This window comes from Perca fluviatilis, chromosome 19 (genome assembly GCF_010015445.1).
Source record: "Perca fluviatilis chromosome 19, GENO_Pfluv_1.0, whole genome shotgun sequence".
NCBI lineage: Eukaryota > Metazoa > Chordata > Actinopteri > Perciformes > Percidae > Perca > Perca fluviatilis.
In genome coordinates, this window is record NC_053130.1 from 16,185,795 (window position 1) to 16,207,829 (window position 22,035).

Below are 22,035 nucleotides of genomic sequence, written 5' to 3' on the forward strand. Positions count from 1 at the left end.
TTTTCTGCTCTCTGAAAGTACAGCCACACACAAAACCTCTTTTGACAGAAAACAGATTAATTTAAACCTCAGTGGTTCTTGTTAATTTCCCTCCACTTGCGTTAGCTCTTCTAAATCTATGATTACTGTAAAACATCTCAGATTTTTATTACGTTCCTTCTGTACCTTCTTGGAGCATGACACTATAAGGAGGATAATCATGGGTAATGACATAAGACTTGCAGCAGATTGGCTTCCAAATGCCAAATATGAGTTTGGTTTGATGATCAAATAGTGAGGAAAAACTGTAGAGCTCACCGGCCACATCCGATTAAGTCACACTCTATTTAATTGTCATTTCCAACTAGTAAGAGCATCAGCTGACTGGGCCTATGAAGAGGAGGCCTGATGCTGGTGTGAGTTTGATTTCAGCGGTTTAGGTTTTGGTCTAGTCTGAGCACAGTGTAGAAATGAGAGGCGAGGAGAGGGATGCAGAAGCTACACTGTTACATGCAACATAGATACAGTATACTATTTGCTGAAGAGGAGAAAAAAAAGAACACTTGCACTGCACTCTGGGTAGTACAGCCATTTTCTTTTTACTCACAATAAATCACTACCAGTGAGCAGTAAAAATAAAGTGTCGTTTTCCAATGGCAGCAGGGAAGGAAATACATCAAAAGTGTGTCACTGATCATACAGAAACATGGGGAAAACAACAGAAGAGAACATAACATGATAGAACAGAACATACTTTAAGACAGACTTCCATTGCAGTAATGGAACTGTCATCTTTCTAAATGCAACTCTCTTGTTGGAAACTAATAAGATAAAAACATAAACTCTATGTCCATCACCCGGGTCTAAGACATAAAGAAAGCAAACAGAAGTCAACGGTTTATCTAAATAAAACTTGAGTCTGAAAGGCCTGTTGATTCTACTGAGCTGTGAGAGAAAGAGATTGTCTGAATAATTGAAATGACACAGACAAAAGAAGGAAATGGTCGGTGTGGATTTTAAAACCAGGCTTTTTCTGTAACAGGCTGCTTACTGTAATTGTCTGTGACATTTGGGGAAATATGGGATATTCACCTGAATTATTTGTCCAGTAGCTAACATGTCCTGACAAGTGACTAGGTCAGGTTATATTCATGTGCTGTCCCTGCCTTAATGGTAATGTTATGTCTGTATAAACAAAAGGGGGAAACTATCCATTTGACAGGAGCATTTGCAAATTGTCAAAAAAAAGTCTAAAATTTAACAATTTAACAAAGAGCACAGTGACTGAGCTCAATACTCTCAAATTACATTTGAATATAATAGTGGATCATATCCACTAACATTTTAAATATTACAGAGAAAAGCTCACTACCTCAGGCAGAAAAGCTATAAATCTTAGTATTCTGGTTCATACTGAATATCTAATTTAGGTTTCTCATGTTGAGTGGGATAAGGACTTACATTATATGCATTCATGTAAATAAGTCTTTCAAACATCAATAGGATAGTGGGATTTACAGTATGCAAACTCACTGTAGATTTTTTTCTTTTTTGTCTGTACAGCTGTCAACTAATACAATTTCAATTATACTGTAGATTTCTCATTCATTTTTACCTCTGTAAATTTCATTAACTACTATACATTCGCAGTTTGTGTAGATAAAGCAGTGATTTAACCAAAAACAAAACATGCTCAAATATGACAACACCTACATTTTGACTTAGAAAAAACAAATCACATATATGAGTGATAATCATACCATAATGGATGTTATGGAAGTTCAAATGGAACCATTATAAACACTTCCCTAAGGGTTCAATGGTGTGACAACATATACTGTATTAGCTACAGTATCATGGTACAGAAGAACAATGACACAATGAGAGGTATTATATTAGTGTTCAAACTATTAATACCTTAAGTATAATAAGACAGACAGACCCACAGGAAGGTTTTGGAGTGAGAGGAAGGGAAGAAGGGGTATCGATGGGGGGAAATAAAGGCACAGCTACTCACGTCGTTTGCAGGCACACTTCTTGATCCGCTTAGGGTCTGTGATGTCGTCATGACAAGCTTTGCAGTAGAAAAATGCCCTAAAAGTGACACAGTAAAAATGTTCAGCACTGAGAATAATCAAACTACCTATTTTAACATAATTAGTGATCAGCTGTTCATCAGGATGGCCAGATTACCTCTTTACTTCTTTGGCATCACTGGCGATAAAGAATCCCAGCGTTCCCTCCTGCATCTTGACATGGTTGCCCGGGTTGATGAGGATGCTGGGTAAATCAAAAAAAAAAGACACATCATGCTCATTAACATCTGAACAACACTCAGCTCATGCACACAACATGCTAATCAAGAGGAATGGTACACAGACTTGTTGAAGCCGTTAATCGGACCTGCACTTCGCTTATCTGTTATCTGTTTTTTATTATTTATTTTTTTGCATTATTCTCAACACATCATCCCTGCTAATCTTTTAAGAGCTTGGTTTGTGTCCTACATGTTATCATAAACACACCTGCTCATCTGATTTAGGGCAATTTGCTGATGTGATACTCACATGGATGGACAGAATGTACAACAATATGATCGCACATTGAATTTTAATTCTTTTCTTTACAGAGAGGTATATGAGTAGAGAGACAAGGGCAGAAAGAATTAAAATTATGGCTATGGAGTGGTTTTAGTGTCAGCACTCAAATACAGTCATCTAGTCAAAACAAAAGGTATAATGGCCACTGAGACATGGCTGTAGTACAGAGATTGTACAGTAAGAGTTGTTATCTGGGTTAATAATTGACAGTGGGATGCAAGGGAATGAACAGCTCTTTTTTTTGCCGATACTAGGCTGATTCTCCTCAGTGATACTCAGACTATACTCTGCTATAGTCTATATGACTGCTCTAGGAAAAATTAAAGTCCAAAGGTGGTTTAACCCACATTAAAATCAGTACGGACTGTGCTCCATTGAATTATAGTGTGAAAATAACTCGAATGCATGTCCAGCAATGTCAATATTGACTTAAAATGTTATATTATATTAATTATACTTATATCAAAAGACACATCTATTAAAAAATATTAGGGCATGCTGAACAACAGCTGCACTTTAAATAAATATCACAGGATATGTTAATCAAACCATTTTTATTATGAGTGGGAGTATGAGTTTAATACGCTAAGCACTTTAAGTGACTGGCTGTATCATTCCCCATTAATTAGACTGAGACAAAGAGTAGACACCACACACACATACTGTACGCTTACACACACACACACACACACACACACACACACACACACACACACACACACACACACACACACACACACACACACACACACACAACACACACACACCCTGGTCATTAATGGTTACCTGTGGGCAACAATCATCAATGATGTGAGTGTGAACTAAGAAATCAAAACAGTGAACCCACAAACCTTTAAGGGTCACACTCCTTCAAAATACAACAAGCACAGAAGAAAGATGATGAACTATCGATGTTTCTTTTTTTCATTTAATCTATTTTAAACTAAAACTTTTGTCAATTTGTGATTATAATATTTATCATATGGCTCACAAAACTACTGTCGGTGCTGAGGCAACGTGTTTCTTACCAACTTGATTCAAATCTTTTAATTTTTAATAACTATTTTGTTACATTTTAGTTACTAATTTTGAAAAAGTATGTTATTTGTATAGACTCAGGGCAGAAGTAAAGTAGTATATCTGAGAAAACATCTTCCTACATCTTTCCTCTGGGCTCTGGAAAAGGCTACATTGGAGAAAATGAACAAAAATATTAAAGGGAGCAATTGAATCCATAAACCTATCGGGCTGTGATCAAATTGCACCAGTCATGCAGTTCAGATTTTGTCCTTCCATTTTTCTTTTCAATAAGTATAATAGCATCTAACATTCACTCAGATTGAATGGCCCCCAGATAAGTAAACAGGCGTTATGCCTGGCATGCTCTTTAGTGAAAATAAATGACAGAAACAGATCAAATCAAGACATCCACAAACATTGCTGCCCAAATCTGAGATTGTACAGGAGTTTCTATACAAGACATGTTTCTTCGGTCCGGGGCAAACTGGTGAATAGAAGCTTAAAAAGCATCAAAACCTCATATTGTGAGCAACAAGGCAAGCATCAAACACCTTATGTGATAGTGTCATAGCATGCAGTTACCATACAGCATGAAGAGGACAATACTCAAACAGAAAGGCATAGCCACTGCAGTACAGATATAAAGACAGGTACGTAGATGCAGACGGTTGCAGTAACTTCTGTGCAGTTGGATTGTTTCTCAAACACCAAACTGACAGGAAGTGACCTCACTTAAGAACATCTACTCGAGAGACGCACAGGGATGACTGTACATAGACGCTCACGCACATTCACACACAAAGTCTCCCTCTTGAGGTAATCACACATAAACCAGACGTACCGACATGCACAGATGGATATACATTTAGCACTGAACATGAGGGTGATGGAATGCAAACGTGAAATGTGGAGCACTTGTGAACATTGTAGGCTGAGGTAATTAAATTTCAGTTTGGATAAACCTAATGGTATCCAAATTCAACAGCTCCATGCCTTTCCTAGTGTGTGAAATGATGGAAAAAAACAAAGGTTGGTGAGGTGCTGCTGGTGTAATAAAACCATGAAGAAAAAGACATGCTATTATATCAGCCACTGCCTACAGCAATGGCGGATAATCAGTCAATTTATTTCAAAATTAAATCCAAAATGTAGAACAACAGATTATAAGTGCTTATCAACACCACATCTGAGGTCTAAGATACAGTATGTGTATACAACAAACTCCTCACTGATTCTAAGTCAAAGAACCATGAAGTACTGATTTGGAATAATTTGCTTGGCAAAGCAAACATACAGTAGAGTAACAACTGAGTGACACTGAAAAATAACTGAAAGTGAGAGAAATAAACTAAGCAAAGGACTGGTAAAAGACAAAACTGAAAAGATCACATAAGAGGTAGATATGGTGAGGGTGAGCGTTTGGCCTTGGTACACTGACAACAGCAAAGACAAAGAAACAGAACTACAAACATGTCCAATTTATCTATCCTCTCTTTGCCTGCAAAGAAGTTAGTGCATTAAGCACAAGGGACACCATAAAAAAGAGTTAGAAAAAGAGGCCTGTGAGATAGTGTTTGGAAAAATATCCTTGGGGAAACTCCCAAAGTCAGAAGCTTTAAAGTGGTGATTGGAGATTGGGTGGAACTTTGCACGTAAGATAAGGTAGAGGGCATACCGCTTTCGGCTTCTGCAAACAACAAGAAAGAATCTCAAATCAAACAGTTATCATGAACATAAAAGAAGAGGAGAATATGATAATGTTTGCCTATTTAGTAGGTACACCTTATATGGCAGCAGCATGTAGTGCTGTACCATAGACTGTTAATATTAATGGACAGAGCATGTGTGACGTCACCCATTGGTTTGTGGAGATCTGCTATGAGTCGTTGAGTTTGCCGTTACGGGCGCAGCCATCCTGGTTGCGGATGTGACGATTTTAGACGAGAGGGAAAAGTAAGGGAGGAGCTACTTTACGTTACACACTTTCACTAGCAATCACATGATAGCCACGCCCTAAAACACCCCCTGCTTTATCGCCAATTTTAAAATCAACAAGACCATTATTCAAAAAAATTCATTTCAGAACATCATTCTGTATTGCAGAAGACTTAAAACTAGCGATTGAGACCATAAACTCATTATGAAAATGTTTACTGAGGTAATAAATCAAGTGAGAAGTGGAGCACTTTCTCATAGACTTCTACAGAAACCGAACTCCTTTTGCAACCGCACGTGTCGCCCCCTGCTGGAATTCAGATAGAATGCAGGTTTAAGGCACTTCCGTATTTGCAGCACTTTGCCGAACCGGATGCTTTGTCCATTAATATTAACAGTCTATGTGCTGTACAGACACACAATTCAGTTATTTAATGCTAGTCCGATGTTGAGGTCCATGCACCTAAAAAAAAGTTAGTTTAATTAAAAAAACTGTTTGATTTTAAAGGTGTTTATCTTTCGACAATGGTGCGATTAATTCAAATCGCAGTGAAAATTGTGTCAGTACATCTTCTAGAAAAGAGCTGTAAGTATGAGGACAATTTTGCCTTTGTGGTGTCATCAAAATCATTACAAAAAAGTATTTCAATAACTTAAACTAGCTTGAAAGAATTAAGACCACAGACAAAAACAATTGTGCACTGAGATACATTCTAGTGTAGGATCAAATATGTACACACTTAATTAATGTTGGGTTTAACTTGTAATGTCAAAATGACCATCATTTGCAATGCAGCCATGCCAGTACACAAAAATATTTGACACGTGAATAGGGAAGGGTGGGTGGGATTTGGCAAGAGAGAAATAGTACTTAATGTTGTTATTGGTGATAAGACTGACACTGATGTAGAGTTAGTGGTTATTATACAGAATGAACAAGGACACAATAGAATCAAGTTAAGGAAAAACATGAAATTTAAATTACACATGAAATAATGTGCAGCAAATTTGTTATTTAGGTGTGAATGTATTTCTGAATTGATAGCACAATATAATCAAAATAAGACAAAACATGTTTTTTGTCATTCCAGTGCAGTTATCTCATACTTGAGATAACTGAAACCAAGTTTAAATTTCAACCAAATATTTTACATTTATTCCTGAATAACTAAGTCAAATCAGACTTGTAGCTACTGTATGTTGTTATCTCCACCAACGACATACAGTCAGTAACAGCAGTTACTTGTTTGCCAAAATATAACAAGATGTTTCAAAAAGGTATGCAAATTCAATAACATTTTGAGGAATGTTAGGCCATGAGGGCAATTATTAAGTTATTACTTTTTGGTACAGATCCATGATTTCTTTTTGCTGAGTTTCTTAAGAAAGTTATAGTTTCTACTATAATAAGAAACAGAAATTCAAGACTGTGCAGACTTGGCAGAGGTATGTGCTCTCTGAGTGTGTTCTCATTGTGTTATTGTGTGTACAAATGGTCAAATTGGCATGCTAGCATTCAAGTGTCATTCACCAACTTAATGTAATGGGAATATCAACTGGTATTAAAGCTGCAAAGAGGATATGGGGAAAAATATAAGATAGTTTATCAGAAGATCCACTTGAAACGAGTCACACAGTAGTTCGCTTTTAACACATTTGTACTCGATGTTAGTGGTAGAGATGGATAAACAAACCTGCTCTCTCTCTGCTCAGACTTGTATTCGATGGCAATAAGCAACAGCTTCAGCTTCACGTAACACAGCCTGTAAAACATGTGCATTCATCAGAGGACAGCAGTGTATAAGCAAATGACTGATGACTTTTGAAATGCACATCTCGTCTTGTTAGATATACCTACCAGTGACAGTGGGCTTGCTGAGTGAGAAAAGAGTGATACTTACTCACAGATAGTGGGGAAGGTGAGGCCGACAAAGGCACTGGACAAATACTCTGTGTACATCTCATTAGCCACCCCTTCTAGGTAATACTTCTGCCATGTGTCCTCCTCAATCTGGCAAAAAAACAAGCATGGAAAACTCACGTGAGGATAAAAAAAGGAAGAAAAAAAGCAACACTGCTTTTCTTCCAATAGCGGCCCAATGTGGTCTGCAGATGTTCCGCCGCAAAACATCAGCCTGGTCATTATAAGCTGATCCATCATCTTTATGACAAGAGAACAGTGCTTTGATAAAGACAAGCACCTCTTCACAGAAACACTGAACAGATTCCATATGAAATGTCACAGTAAAATATGATGTGCCAGGACGACTGAAAACACTTTAATGGACCCCTTTCTCTGGACAAAGATGTCAAACTTTTGCCAGGGAACGTACTGTGTTTGATAGATCTAGTCCATCTGTCAGCAGGGAACCTACTGTATCCACTTAAAGTAACCTCACCTTCAATCCCTGAATAAATCATCTAATTTACAAAAATGCAATGAGAATTCATTCATCCATATTACTTTAGTCTGTTCAGTGTGAGTGACTGACACAAGGCAAGTTAATATTGTCCTCTGTGTTACCTCAATGAAGGACCTCATAGAGAAGAGGTTGGCTAGCATGGTGGACAGGCCCTGGGCCAGACAGCTCTGGGCTATGAAGCCTGCCTTCAGCTCCGCCAGGCAGATAGCATCATCACCCTCCTTCCAGTTCCAGCTTGGAATGTTCAGCAGATGGGCCTTCATCACATGACAGACAGAGGAGGTCACAAGATACAGAAAACTAAGCAAATGATTCATATTTCTTAAAGGAATATTTTTACACATACACTTACACTTTACACAATACACTTTCTGGTGGAAAGTTCCTTTGTATAAGGAGCTCAATTACCACTCTCATGTTTGGATGGTAAGTACAGAGCTACAGCCAGCAGCTGGTTAGCTTAGCACAAAGACTGGAAACATGGGTTGACACCTAGCCTGGTTCTGTGGCAGTTGCCAGGGAACCAGCAGATGTGAGAGGAAGTTACTTGGCCCAGGCAAGAAGACCAGGGCATAATCCCTCGTATAATGGCAAATTGTTAGTTTTAGAAATTGTTCCCAAAATGTTGAACTTTTCCTTTAAATTATTATAAAGCAATGTTGAATGTGCTAAGAAGGCAGTCATTTGATAATAAATCATTCATTTGGCATTTACAGAAACAAATGGTGCCCCAGTGCAAGTGTCGATGAGCGTCACAATTGTGTGTAAGGCTAAATTTAAGGGTCATTTTCAAAAATGCTACCATAAATGAGTGATTCTTTCCTCAAAAAATAAATTATTATATAACAATATGTCTCAAAAAATAAATTATTATATAACAATATGTCTAAAAATACCTGTTTACTTTAATGTTAACCAACACAGTAACATATTTAACTTTCATGATAGTCGCCATGAAATATAGCAATCAAAAAGGTCCATATTTGCATGAATTGTCATGTTTTATGTTACATGTCCTTCTGAAGTCAAGGGACCAGGTGGGCAATGAAGTGAGTGGTCACCCGTATGACAAATGTTGCTATGAGTTATCCAATGATGAAACCAACTACTAAAACCACACAGTTCTTTGGGTTAACCCCTGTTATACATGTTCTGTCTTAAGAGAGAGAATAGAGAGTAGTCAAGATCAGGTGAAGACATCTTATATATCATAGGGCACCAAAACAGCTTACCTTATTGTGGTACTGTAACATCTGTGTGATTATTCTGATCTTGGGATGGTAGTTCTTGATCGAAATAACCCTAGAAGATGAAAAACAGACACAATGTAATACCCTATCTTGTTAGTTTTGACTGATTTCAAAGTCCAGAGGATACAATACCTCATGATGTTCGATGCATCTTCAGCATCAGGATCTGCACAGTATTTGTTGGCTAGGATTAGGCAGGCATCTGCTGACTCGATCTTCGTGAAGAGAACCAAAGAAGCAGACATATTTACATGTCAGTACTTAACACAAGTCTTTCTCACATACAATTAAACAAATTAGTGGGTTTAACTTTGGCCAGTTCCAATAAGTCATACTTCTGATAAAAGTGCCTCATACTTTATTTTTCCCTTTTTCTTTTCTCTTCTGTGTCTATCCATTTTGTTTAATATACAAAATGAATCCTGCACTGTTCCTCTGCTCTCTATAACTACTGAAAACGAAAAACCTTAAAATGATTTACTAAATGTAATTTTGCTCTTAATCAGTCAAACTTTAAAATTCAACAACCATCTATAATGTTACGTGATTTCATCTCTCCAAGAGTCCCGTAACTGACTGTACCTTCACTCTGGCGAGATCGTGAGGGTTGAGAACAGATCCCTGGTAGAACTCTACTTGGGTAAAATGGCGTTTGAACAAGGCTTCCAGCTCAAGATTAGGGGAAATACTAGCACACAGAGAAAAGAGGAGAGGGGTTAGCGTTCCTCATATACAATGCCTGTGCATTGTTCCAAGCATTGTGTTCTGATAACCTACACTAGGTGAGCAAGAAATAATTAACTTACTTATGGAGAAAAACAATTTCAACATTGACATCATCCCTGTCCTTGTGTAGGAAGTCTTTGAGGAAGTTGGAGACACTTTCGAGGGTAATATGACCACAGACCACAATATGCCTGGAAGGGGGGAAGAAATCATCTTGAGTGGGCAGCATAAATCACTTCAGACACTGGCATGTCTCCCAAAGATAATCATTCAAACCAAAGCACTCTAACATCTAACTCAAATATAGACTGAAAAACCTACATACATGTCAAGAAATGTCATTTCAAAGCAAATAAGTAACCGAATTATATCTTGTTTGCCACAAAAGGGAATATTTTCCCCCATGTAATGAAAGTGGTTAAATTCTGCACGACAAGTGCAATCAAACACTCAACTTTGAACCATTTTAGAAAATCTAAGATATAATCACACAGCCCACAGTGGTTGGATTGTCATCCGTTCTCAATATAAAAACTGTCCCTTTGGCCAAACCACCCCTTTGTGAGCTGAATGGATGTTGACAAAGACATGTACATCAATGTGCTTGTGCTTTTATACAGAACATTACTAAAGACTTTCAAAGTGATTTGGAGGCCTGTGGTTGACACAAATTCTAAACATGACCTCGGAGTATTTGACGGGTCCCCTGGCAAAATATGTAGCACATTACAGCAGAGGGATCTGTCAGATGGTGCACAGGGCTGATTATGGAAGTTTGAGGTTAGATTGGAACGATTTTGGAGTTGAGGTTGTGTCCCTGTTTGTCCTTTGACTGCACTGTAGGCCAGAGTGATGAAGTTCAAAGGTCAGCTTCACAGTTATATCAACAACTGTGTGAGATGAGTCATTTGGGCAGTTTAGATGGCCACTGTCCAAGTCTTAAACTTTTAACTTTATATTCTGTCAACAATCAAACTTGTGGTGTTTCTATAAATATCACATTTTAGTGTCCCAAAACCTAATAAATCTGAATAATAAAAATCCTTTAATAAATAAGTAGAGGTTGTTAATAAAACAGTTGGAACCCAGTCACGATATGGTTATAATAGGCAATTTAATCATGCTAATCTAGTGGATTTAAGACACTTTATATGCTTCATTTGCACTGTGGTAAGCTGAGCTACCTTTCTGGAGTTAAAGTTAAATGTCACCAAGTCTTTTGCCAAAACCCTAAATGAGAAATCCAAACATGCCCAGTAGAATCCAGCCCTTATATTGACATGGATTAGTGTAGACACTCAGCAGACACCCTAATTACCCTATGGAGACCTGTAAGGCAATCTGTGTAATGACAATGGCCTTATCCACTACAGCAGGATGTGCCAGGAGACAAATGAACCACTTTAGTTTTGAGTGCCTGGATACTGGACAGCTTTGCATTTAACACTATGAGTATTGGGTTACTCTTTCCTTAAATATAAAAAAACCCCAATGTGGTCATATGTGTTCATTGTTCAATTTCTTATGATCAAACTGGATTTGCCTGCTTCAATCCATTACCATACTCTTATACACAAGAAGGAGGCTCTGGCGAACACATTAACCTTTAAAAGTTGACGTCTAAAATTGTAGAACATTACTGAAATCCGACTCAGTTTGGCAGGTTTAAAAGAAACTGATATTTATTGATGCTAGATGAGAGCCATAGTCCAAATCCGTGCTCTCCTTTTCTGTACCAGATGGACCATGCAGGGCTGAACTGAAGTGGACTTGGCAAAGTAATGTGACAGACATATTGAGAGAATGGCAGTTTGTGGATGTTGCAGGACATAATGGTCTTCGCAGATGTCGCCTCTGTCCTTTTAAGAGAATCTAATGAGCAGCCGTGATTGCATGGTTGGCCAGAGTTGAGCAAAGGGCCGTGTGGTCTTACAAGCTGATGAGCTGAGATGTCTGTGGGCAGCCGGCAGTATTTGGAACAAGAAGTCTCTCATTTCAAGAGATGAAAAACATCAGTCACGTTTTCCTATTCCCAGTATCCAGATGCCCTTCTGCAAGGGTAGAGGGAATATACAGATTTATATGCTGTAATATTTGGTTTGTGTGGGTCTAGCATTAGATTATGAATCTTAGACACACACATACACACACGCTAGGTGTAGTAAGTGACTTATCAGCAAAGCAAAACGGTCTTCCTCATGTATCAAACTTTTTTCCTGCCACTAATTTGAGTTTCTGTATTTAAGACGGAAATATTGTTGAGATAGTATGCTTCACTTGATAGACGTCATTAAAGTCGGCATGCCCTTCTCTGAGTTATTCCCCTTTCAGTGTGCCAATAGTGGCATAAATTTGAACACTGAGATCATTGGCTAGTTAAATAGGATATAAGAAAAGGATATCTTAGATAATTCAACCATTTATAATTGCTTCATGAACCAAAATACCTCTCCTCTCGTTAACCTGATTGTACGGTACAGCTTAAACTATAGACATAACTGGAAGAAAAAAATAGAGCACTTCAAGGGCAAATTTTTTTTAACAAGAAAATCAAACACATCAACCCAGAAACAAAAACAAAGTGTGGCAGACAATCACATTAAATGCAAGAGACAGAGCGTGCACACAAAACATGCAATCAGGGAACATCCTGGGATGTCACTGGGGATGCACTGAATACATAATGAACAAACAGAGAGCTCAAACATCAGCAACAGAGGTCACTCACTCGGTACTGCTCTAATCCTTAGGTCAGTGATGAAACTTACTGCAAGAATCATCGTCAAAATGTTGCAATTTATTACTTACTTACTTTATTTTAGTTTTAAATGAAATTGCATCTCCTTTTATCAATGTCAAGAGGTGTACATATATAGGTATATATATATATATATATATATATATATATATATATAATGCACTTTGTCTTTAAAGTGCAATAGTATGCAGATTCTTTGGAAACTTGTATGTTTTACCATTATGTAAGCGTGTGTTCATGCCTGATAGTCTAGGAGTCTCTGGGCCTGCACGCCTCACGTTGCTAAGCCTTACAGAGGACTTTCAAAGGTGTATGTCAGAGTTCAGTCAGGGTTGAAGTTTCCATGCCAACCCCTCTGTTGAAGTTGGGGCTAATGGAAACCATAGAGCCATAATGGAAACCACAGAGCCCTGACTGCAGTGGGCGCCAACTGAATGGAACACTTGTCATTATTTTATCAGCATACGTAGGCATAGTGCTGTCACTGCGCTCACGGGTGTATGCTACACTGCACAGAGTACTATAAGCAACACTAGCATGAAACAGATATTTAGAACAGATCCAGTGTGAGTCCCTCTCATTTCCAAATAACCTTCAAGGCCTGTTTCAAACGACAGCAGCCAGGCAGCGAGATGAAATAAGGGTTACATTTAAAATAGTTCACAATGTATCATGACCTCATTGTTTGTGAGCTCTGCAATCAGTCTGATACTTGTAATCTCCTAATCTCATTTCCATGATGGACTTTTTTTGTGCTGACAGCTGCTAAATAACTGAACCCCGATGGCAATCCTAAACCCACATGACAAAGCGGTTTTGTCTGTGTCAGGTCCTATACATGTAAACACCAAACACATATACATATCTAAATGATTATGCAAAGAGCCTGGTGCCACTCTAAGCCTGTGTGTTTGGTGGGTATCCTCTGATTGTAACCATATGTTTGCACTGTATGTTAACAACAGAGTAAATGAAGGGGGTGGGGGGGAGAGAAAATAAAGTGTGTGGGAGAAACTATCCTCAGCTTTGACAAGGGCTTCTCTCAACACCCATCTGTGAGTCTGGGCTGAGGTCACTGGCCAAACATAACATTTCATCAATCTTATCTCAATGACAGGCAAACATTATCGAACAAAGGCTTTTTTCCAATGTCTCCTTCTACTGCTGACTCGCTAGAATCCGCACTGCTGAACAGAGCGACTGAAACCGATGGGAGCAAGATTGGAAAAGAGAAACGGAGTGAGAAAGAGAAGGCCACATAGTAGTAGATGTTAAGTTCCATAGAAGAAAATGAAAAGAAAACAGAAGAGAAGAAGGAAGAAGTCTACCCTCCCTGTTCTGGACACACCACATTTGGATTAAAGTATGTCTGTGTGCTGAATATCAGTAAGGTTTGAGCCACAAGAAGAGGAGAACAGTACAGCACAATATGTTACTGTGGTGAAATTAACACATTGTCACACACACTGTGCACTGGAACCTCTGCTGGGAGAGGCCAATTACACATATATATATATATAAATAACAAGAGTTTCTGGAGACAAACTCCACCACACACAACACGAGGACCAGGCGAGCACCAAGAACCAAGCAGGCAAAGCAAGCCAAAAGCAATTGAGAGCCTCCACTGGGAGCGAGGCATCCAGCATTCAGGGTGTGGGAGCTGACTGAAGATCAAGGCCAGAGTCATGTCAAGCACTGATGATGCGATGGGCTAGCGGTGACAGACAACAGGAAGATGGCTTTTTCATGGAGTTCACAATCCATGAAAAAGCCACATGACTGCAGGTCATAGAGAACATGCCAGAAATGATGCAGTTACAGAAAAGTAACTCCATAAAACATGCAAAAACAAACTCAAGCAAAATGAAACATGAAAAGAAAGTATATCCTGCAATGGTCATTGAGATTGATGATGCTTCAAAAGATCACCAATAAAAATGGACTTGCAGATGTTTAAATCTTTCTATTTTCTTGTGGAAAAAAGTCCTTTAGAAGCGGATAGTAGGGGTTTCATGACTATTTTCTTTCGTTTGTATGTATTATGTACTAATTCATCCGTATGGGCAAGACCGTATTAATTAGGGGCTAGAAAAGAAATGGGACAACACATAGAGCACAGATATACTGCATAGAAGCACCACAGGTTGGTACACTGCAAGTCTAAAGTGTATTAGTCATGAAAGCTCTATTTTCCAAATTAAATTAAAGTGCAACACAGGATGTTTCAAGGAGGACAAAGAAAGAAAATGAACGGCACACAAATGACTTCAGGAAAGCGCTGAGTGAAAGACAGATAGAGGCAGATATAGATATAGGTAGACAGAGAAAGAAGAAGACAAGGACAGACAGAAAGAGACAGAGTAAAGACAGAGTAAAGGGGCATGGACATGTGTGTCCTAATGGCCAAGGTCTCCAGTCACGCAGTGTGAATTTACGTTATAAAGTAACTTTACTGTTCTACAAACAAAGTCAAGTCAACTAACCCCCAGTAACTATAAACTTCAAGGGGGTGCACTTGAGTCACACAACCACACCTTGTCTGGATTTCAACTTACTTTCTGCCTCGTGTCGAGTTATAACTCCCTCCGTATTTCTTCCGATTAAGGATGAGAGCAGCAATTTCTGGCACGTAGCGAGCAAACATGGCCTACATGCATGAAACAGAAAAAAGAAAAAGGCATGCAGAGAGGGTTCTACCGCACACAGAAAAACAGCAGAACCATCTGGAATACTTACTTTCTCCCATTAACCGCACTATAGGAACCACCATATTTCTTTCGGTTTCCTATTAACTCTATGATTTCAGGGACGTAGCTGGCAAACATGGCCTAAGGAGAAGATAGAAGACAGAAGAAGAGACTAAAAAAGAGACTACTCCTGTACGCCGCAGTAGGGTGGTGGGGAAACTGGTGCATGAATCCAGATTTCTTAGGGGGGTAAAATATTACTTTGCTATGGAAATCAAGTTAAAAATGCTCTCATTGTCTGTAGAGACTTGCTAAACTTGAGAGAGATCTTCATATACCAAAAAAGAAAAAAATAATCTTGTTTTTGCTGTTAAAAAATAGCCCCAGTTTTTAAAGATAAAGATTTAGGAACAGGTTTGGTTGGGCAAGAATTTTGTCACAGCTCATGAGCAGTCTGTGATAGCACCCGATACCTTTCTGAATAGCAGAATATTAAAAGAAGGATAAAAACCTATGTGCCATGTTTTGTCCAACAAACACAGATGATTTGGCAGGTTGATTTGAATAGGCCCACCTGATGGTCCACAGCTGCAAAACACATTAAGACTCATTTGTTGGGCTGGAAAATGAGCTGGATGCATTTTGCAAAGTTTCACAGCCTGTTATCCTAGCAGAGAGTTGGGTTGAAGTTAACTAACAACTCACTTGCACTACTTATCTAGGCTAACATCTACAATAAGAAACAAAGAGTTGTCCTTGCCCATGTAAATGCATACTTAACTCATGCTTGGAAAGTGCATATATACATTAGCAGGAATAATGTGAAATGACGTGAGTTTAATACGATCCCTGGCTTTAAAATATCTCCAGCCTGAAGTCATTATTTAGCCACTGCTGCTGATAGGAAGCAGGCTGAGGTACTAGCCTAAATACTTCCAGAGCTCTTTGCACTGAGAAAAACACACAACCTATCACCATGGCCACAACACGGTACACATCGACACAGCTGCAGGTCATCAGTGCATAGCGATAGCTGTCCAAATACAGAATACAGTGACTGTGGTCTGGCTAGATCCTCTATTTTTTGTAAGAGAAGATAGAGGAGTACTTCAGTATGCGTGTATGAGTGCTCACAGGTGTGTACACCTATGCACGCTTGTGTGTTACTGTACTAGTGGCAAACCAACAGGACGCTAGATCGGAGGAAGTTGAGCGGGAGGGAGTGGGAGGCTGCTGTTGCTATGGTAACAGTCAGGCTGGCCTAAGCCTCATCTCCCTGCCCCTGTGTTTGTTGGAATTTTGGGAAGAGACACGGGAGGAGGGGTGTCCTGAAACCGCAACTGCTTTTAAGAGAACAGTAACAACATTATCAGACAAAAACTTACACTCACTGTATTTTAAACAAATACATAAATGACACATAAGGGAAGGGAACGAAGGAGCACATAGTACTGTAACTACAATAGACAAGATACAGTAGGCTGATACAACTTCACTATGACAAAGAAATAACATTTACTGGTTCAGGCAACATAGCTGTAACATTTTAAAAACAGCACTATGACTTAAATATCATAAAATATACATGATAATCAAAGTATTTAAATTCATTTTTCATTAATGTATCATTTTCAGCCATTTTATATAGTCTATTGATGGGGACAGGCAGGATTTAGAAGGGGATAAAGGGAGTAAAGGAGAAAGAAAAGCCTGATTTTACCAAACCACCAAGGATGAAGAAGACCATAAACAGGCGCCCCAAGGTGGTTTTTGCATAGACATCCCCGTAGCCCACTGTTGACATTGTCACCATCAGCAAGTAGACACATTCCCAATAGGAAAGTGACTGGGAATTCTGGAAGTTTTCCCAAGGATCCCCTGAGTTTTCCACCTAAAATGGAGATGGGAGAGGGAGGGAAGGACACTTAGAAATGACTCTCACCACCAATTTGTAAACAGAGTTTTGCTACTATTTAACTATTTTATCAAGTTTCAAGCCACATACAAGTGCTCATGCATTCAGACAGCATTATTTTTATATATTGAGCTTAGGCTACCATCTAGTGGTAAAACAGTTTGATGCTGATGATACTGAGTTGCTGAGCAGAGCTACATATACCAAGTGTGTATACTAGAACATTTTTGTTTTGTCTGTTTTTTTAAATGTGGCACTGCTACACACAATAGTCATTGTTGTTTTAAAAAAAAAAAATTGGGCTCTATAGGGCTACAATAAAGGTCTCTGGCCAGACTGAGAAATAGCAGTTCCTTGAGTGCTCGGTCACCAGGACACCCAACCTAAGTTTTTATATTACTAATTTTGTCTCTTTTCTGTAGAATAAATCTTTGCTATAAAAGTTATATGAGGCCTTTCAAGTTTTAAATTAAAAAGTATTGATCTTGTTGAGAATACAGTTGATTTATTTGCACATGAATTGGTGGATGTTTGCCTTCTGAAAGTTGATCATAATTTACCTGTCTTTTATTTTCTACTGCATACTTGGGATGCACCGATCAGCATCAGTGCCAATACTTACATAACATGACTGATCCACATTAAATGCAGTTCCTTCATCAATGTCATTATAAAATAGTGTTTCCACTATGTGTCATTCAGTCAATAGGAACAATCTACTAATCTTTAGTGCCGCAGAAATCGCTGGCCTCATATTACTTTTCATAAAAATGGCCAAAATCACTTCCTATTTTCTATATAGTGCACTATATTTACTGTCCGCCATTTTATTTGATTGTCCGAAATCTCATTATATAGTACCCTAAAGGCCACAAAAGGAATATATGAATATTTGTATTAGTAAGTGTCCAAAATCTCAATTTACTGCTTGCTATTGGACAATAAAAATTTAAACAATTATATTTTGAAAAGTGCTGCGTGTCACTGTTGTATTGTACCAGTTAGTCAGTTACCTTCTTTACTGGCTTATTAATCACTAGACCTCACTGGCCCTCATATCTGTCCACTTACCAAATGTATGAATCCTGCCGCTGTGAGCCATGTGCTTATAAAGATGGAACACAGGTTCACCAGCTTAATGGAGTTGCTGGGTAGAAGAAGAATAACCGTAAAACTCTTAAAGACGTTAGACCATGATGGCAGAAAAACTGAAATTTGTGAGCTAATGAAAGTAAGCTGACATGACTAACAATAACCTACAGCCAGGACAGTTGAGATGGGACTTAAATAAATCGTGGGCATATCAATAAACAAATAAATTAGGAAAATGTGATGACAATCGTGATCGGACACGTTTCAAGGCAACTGGACCAAGTGTGAGTACACCCTAAGTATAGTGTTATGTTTACATACAATGTGACAATGTAATTTATGTCACACCATAAAACACATGATTAATAACTTAAAAATACAATTATGACAACTGATAAAATATTCATTAAATAGTTAAAGTGAAGATGCTATTTTACGCGGAAACCATTCTTGTGAATAAATGAGGAAATCTTTATTCTTACCTTGTTTTCAAGATATTCAAAAACTGGAGGATTTCTGAAAACTGTATCAATCTTAGTGCTCTGAGAAATCTTAAACCTGTGAGATAAAGACAGAGACATAGAAAGAGAGCAATTATCATATAAGTGAGAACTGATGGTAATCTCAGTTACCATATATGAACTAAGTTCATATTCATACATGTATCCATAAATTGGGTGTTTTCTAAAAAATCTTTACAGTGGTGCCAGAGAAACATAAGAGTGGCAACTGTGAAGAAAGACAACTGGATATAGACAACATGTATGAGCAGTCAGATGGTATGGTCCAAAAAAAATGTCTACAGCACTTTAGCACAGCACCTTGATGAAAAATTTTGTCTGCAGACACAAGGAGATGACACAAAAAAAACTTCATTCGAGAAGATGTGTTGGAATTATTTATGCATTCAAACAAGTTAGGAGGAACATCATGTGGCCTACTTTACATGAGCCTCAGTGTGCATCCAAGAGCAGCTCACTTAGGGATTATAGAACAATGCGACACCTGCCTCATTGTCTTTTTACATAACACGACTGATACCATGGAACTGGTTTGCTCTATGCTCTGTCGGTGCCTATGTGTGTCAGTATGTGTGACATAAAGTGATCTACATTCCTATTCAGACGATCTCTACAATCAGTTTACTACCTGCAAATATAAAACAGTGGCCATATGCTCGTCACCAAACATGTTTCATAGACAAACCAACTTGAAAAACATTTTCAAGATCTGCATAAATAAGGTACTACATTTTGTGCACACCTCCAGATAATACATCTCTATACACTGACACTAATGGCCTTACCCCAGTTGCAAAGGATGCACAAACAGGACCACACTGAATGATACAGTCCTGTCTGCCTTTGCTTTTCCTCCTGTCCATGATGGCCCTGCCTCACCCTGTACCCATTCTGAAAAAGATCGCCACAGGACTTCTTTCGCCTCCAGGTTTCTTGGACAATCTCTGAATTAGCATCACTTAGTGTACGCCGATACACGAGCAGCTTAGGAGGAATCATTGTTTTGGTTTTAATCCTGTCCTAAGGAATTCCTTTTTCTTCTTGCAAAGACGTGAATCAAAAATCGCAGATAAAAAAATATTTACAGCCTAGTATTTCAAAAGCACCTCCAGAAAAAGACAGGAGATAATTCCTAAGTCTCTAAATTTCTGTAAAAAATCTAATTCCTTGATACAGCACCACCAACGTTAAAAGTTCCTTGTGAAGCAAACACCTCTAAATACTGTGAAATCGGTGGTCACTGCTGCAGGCAGAAGAGCTAGAATTGTATTGTTTGCTTAATCATATCAGCCTTGCCAGGGACTGTCTCTGCGAGCAAAATGTCAGGTCTAATTTAAAGGTGTTATTTTTTCATTTTTGTTAAAGTGCATTTAATCCCCACAACCCAAACAGATTTACCTTCCTCATGTCCCCTTCAGTGTATTACTATTAACCCGTGTGAAGCTTTGTCTAAATCAACACATAACTGTGATGAACCTATTTTCTAAAAAAGTCTGAACACTGGCAGGGATTAGCAGAGATGAAGATCAAATGAAAAGGATGCAGAGCAAAAACAATAATCCTTATTCAAAAATGAGTGTTTGTTTCCACAGGAAAAACGTCTACAACTCTACACAATTTTCTAATAGTTACAGTTTTTGAACAATTCAGGGACTGGGGTCATTTAAACTACAGTAATATCAGATTTTGTCTGTCATGGAAAAACTTTTGTCAGATTAGGGATACATTTTTCAATGAAGACCTAAGAATTTAAAGGTAATTTTAACAAGGGTTCCAAATATGTTAGAGAAGTAAATGTTGTAAATTAAGTATAGCAACGATGTTAAGAGTTCTATATGTTTTTGAAAGCAGAGTGGCAATGCACCTGAAAAAGAAAAACTCTTTACTGCAGCGTAAATTAGGCCACAACACTGTGAAAAATAGGTTGTGATGTAATGCAGGTTAGGGTGTTTTCCAGCCTGCTAATGCAAGAGTGTGTCTGTATGTGAGCGTGTATATGTGTGTATGGTGATAACATATGCTTTTGCATGTGCATTTTTTGTGTGAGTGAGCCCATTAGATGGCAGTTATGGACCGCTGTGAGGTATTCCAGGTGCAATGCCTCCACACTGCAATTACCAATGAGTCTGAAGCACAAGCAAACACACACAAACACAGCGATAAGTAATACCTCGTAGTTGATGATGTTATCATGTGTGTATCATTTTTGTTACTTGTATGCACTCATACATTACAAAGACTGGTTATAGTAGTAGCACAATATTCTTGCAGCAGATGAGAGGTGTAAAAAGTAAAGGCATTAGTATGCTTCAAACATGTTGCTTCTTGGATCGCCAAACAGCATATAAACCCCCTCCCTCACACCTTTTTATGCATTTATCCCGTCTTCAAGTGTGGCCATTTGGAAGTTCAAACCCTTTTGGCTTTAGAGAAAAGTATTTGTGTTTTGTGTGCTCAAAATTTGTAGCAAAAGGTTTTGAAAAGTATAGGCATGTGTGTGTGTGTGTGTGTGTGTGTGTGTGTGTGTGTGTGTGTGTGTGTGTGTGTGTGTGTGTGTGTGTGTGTGTGTGTGTGTGTGTTTTTGCCTGCCGAGAAAGTCAAAACAATGTCCTCACAAGTATAGTATATTAATACATATGTTTTTGTGTGTGTGTTTGTGCGTGCATGTGTTGAAAAACTCTCAATGAAATTCTGCTCACGTGTTCATGTATGAGAAAATCTCTTTCCCACACATGCCTAAGCCCCTTGCACACACACAAGTGTTAGCTGGCCAGATGCTCATTCAAAAGGTTTTTTTCTGTTCTGTGCCCACTCTTACTCCATTAAGGCTTTGAGAGCCAGAGCACGTTCTATCTGTCACATGTTCTAGCAGAACAGCCTATCTCTGACCTTTTATCAATCAGCGGACTGGGATGGTTCATCTGGGATAATACATACAGCAACCCTGCCAGGATTAGATTATATGATGCTACGCAGCACTAAACACACACACACACACACACACACACACACACACACACACACACACACACACACACACACACACACACACACACACTAGTGTAGCACTGGTTCCTACTTGAGTATTATGCTGGATAGACAGCATGTATATATTTAATTTAACAC

At 38.5% G+C, this 22,035-nt stretch overlaps 1 protein-coding gene across 26 annotated transcripts in view; it reads right to left on the bottom strand.

The window, feature by feature from the left end:
• Nucleotides 1-22,035, bottom strand: part of kcnma1a (potassium large conductance calcium-activated channel, subfamily M, alpha member 1a) — a 145,069-nt gene that overhangs the window by 37,247 nt on the left and 85,787 nt on the right. For 12 of the 26 annotated variants that reach the window (XM_039782986.1, XM_039782963.1, XM_039782972.1 and 9 more), the window contains exons 6-19: nt 18,871-18,946; nt 18,368-18,443; nt 17,102-17,272; nt 15,431-15,522; nt 10,014-10,124; nt 9,790-9,895; nt 9,340-9,422; nt 9,190-9,259; nt 8,059-8,214; nt 7,436-7,545; nt 7,229-7,297; nt 2,173-2,259; nt 1,997-2,073; nt 587-595 (exon numbers count right to left, since the gene is read on the bottom strand). In XM_039782986.1, coding sequence (XP_039638920.1) covers nt 587-595; nt 1,997-2,073; nt 2,173-2,259; nt 7,229-7,297; nt 7,436-7,545; nt 8,059-8,214; nt 9,190-9,259; nt 9,340-9,422; nt 9,790-9,895; nt 10,014-10,124; nt 15,431-15,522; nt 17,102-17,272; nt 18,368-18,443; nt 18,871-18,946 — 1,293 coding nt within the window. Of the gene's footprint in view, nt 1-586; nt 596-1,996; nt 2,074-2,172; nt 2,260-5,274; nt 5,287-7,228; nt 7,298-7,435; nt 7,546-8,058; nt 8,215-9,189; nt 9,260-9,339; nt 9,423-9,789; nt 9,896-10,013; nt 10,125-15,249; nt 15,342-15,430; nt 15,523-17,101; nt 17,273-18,367; nt 18,444-18,870; nt 18,947-19,694; nt 19,952-22,035 lie in introns of those variants that run through there. The other 14 variants (XM_039782987.1, XM_039782974.1, XM_039782973.1 and 11 more) reach the window with 5 other exon arrangements.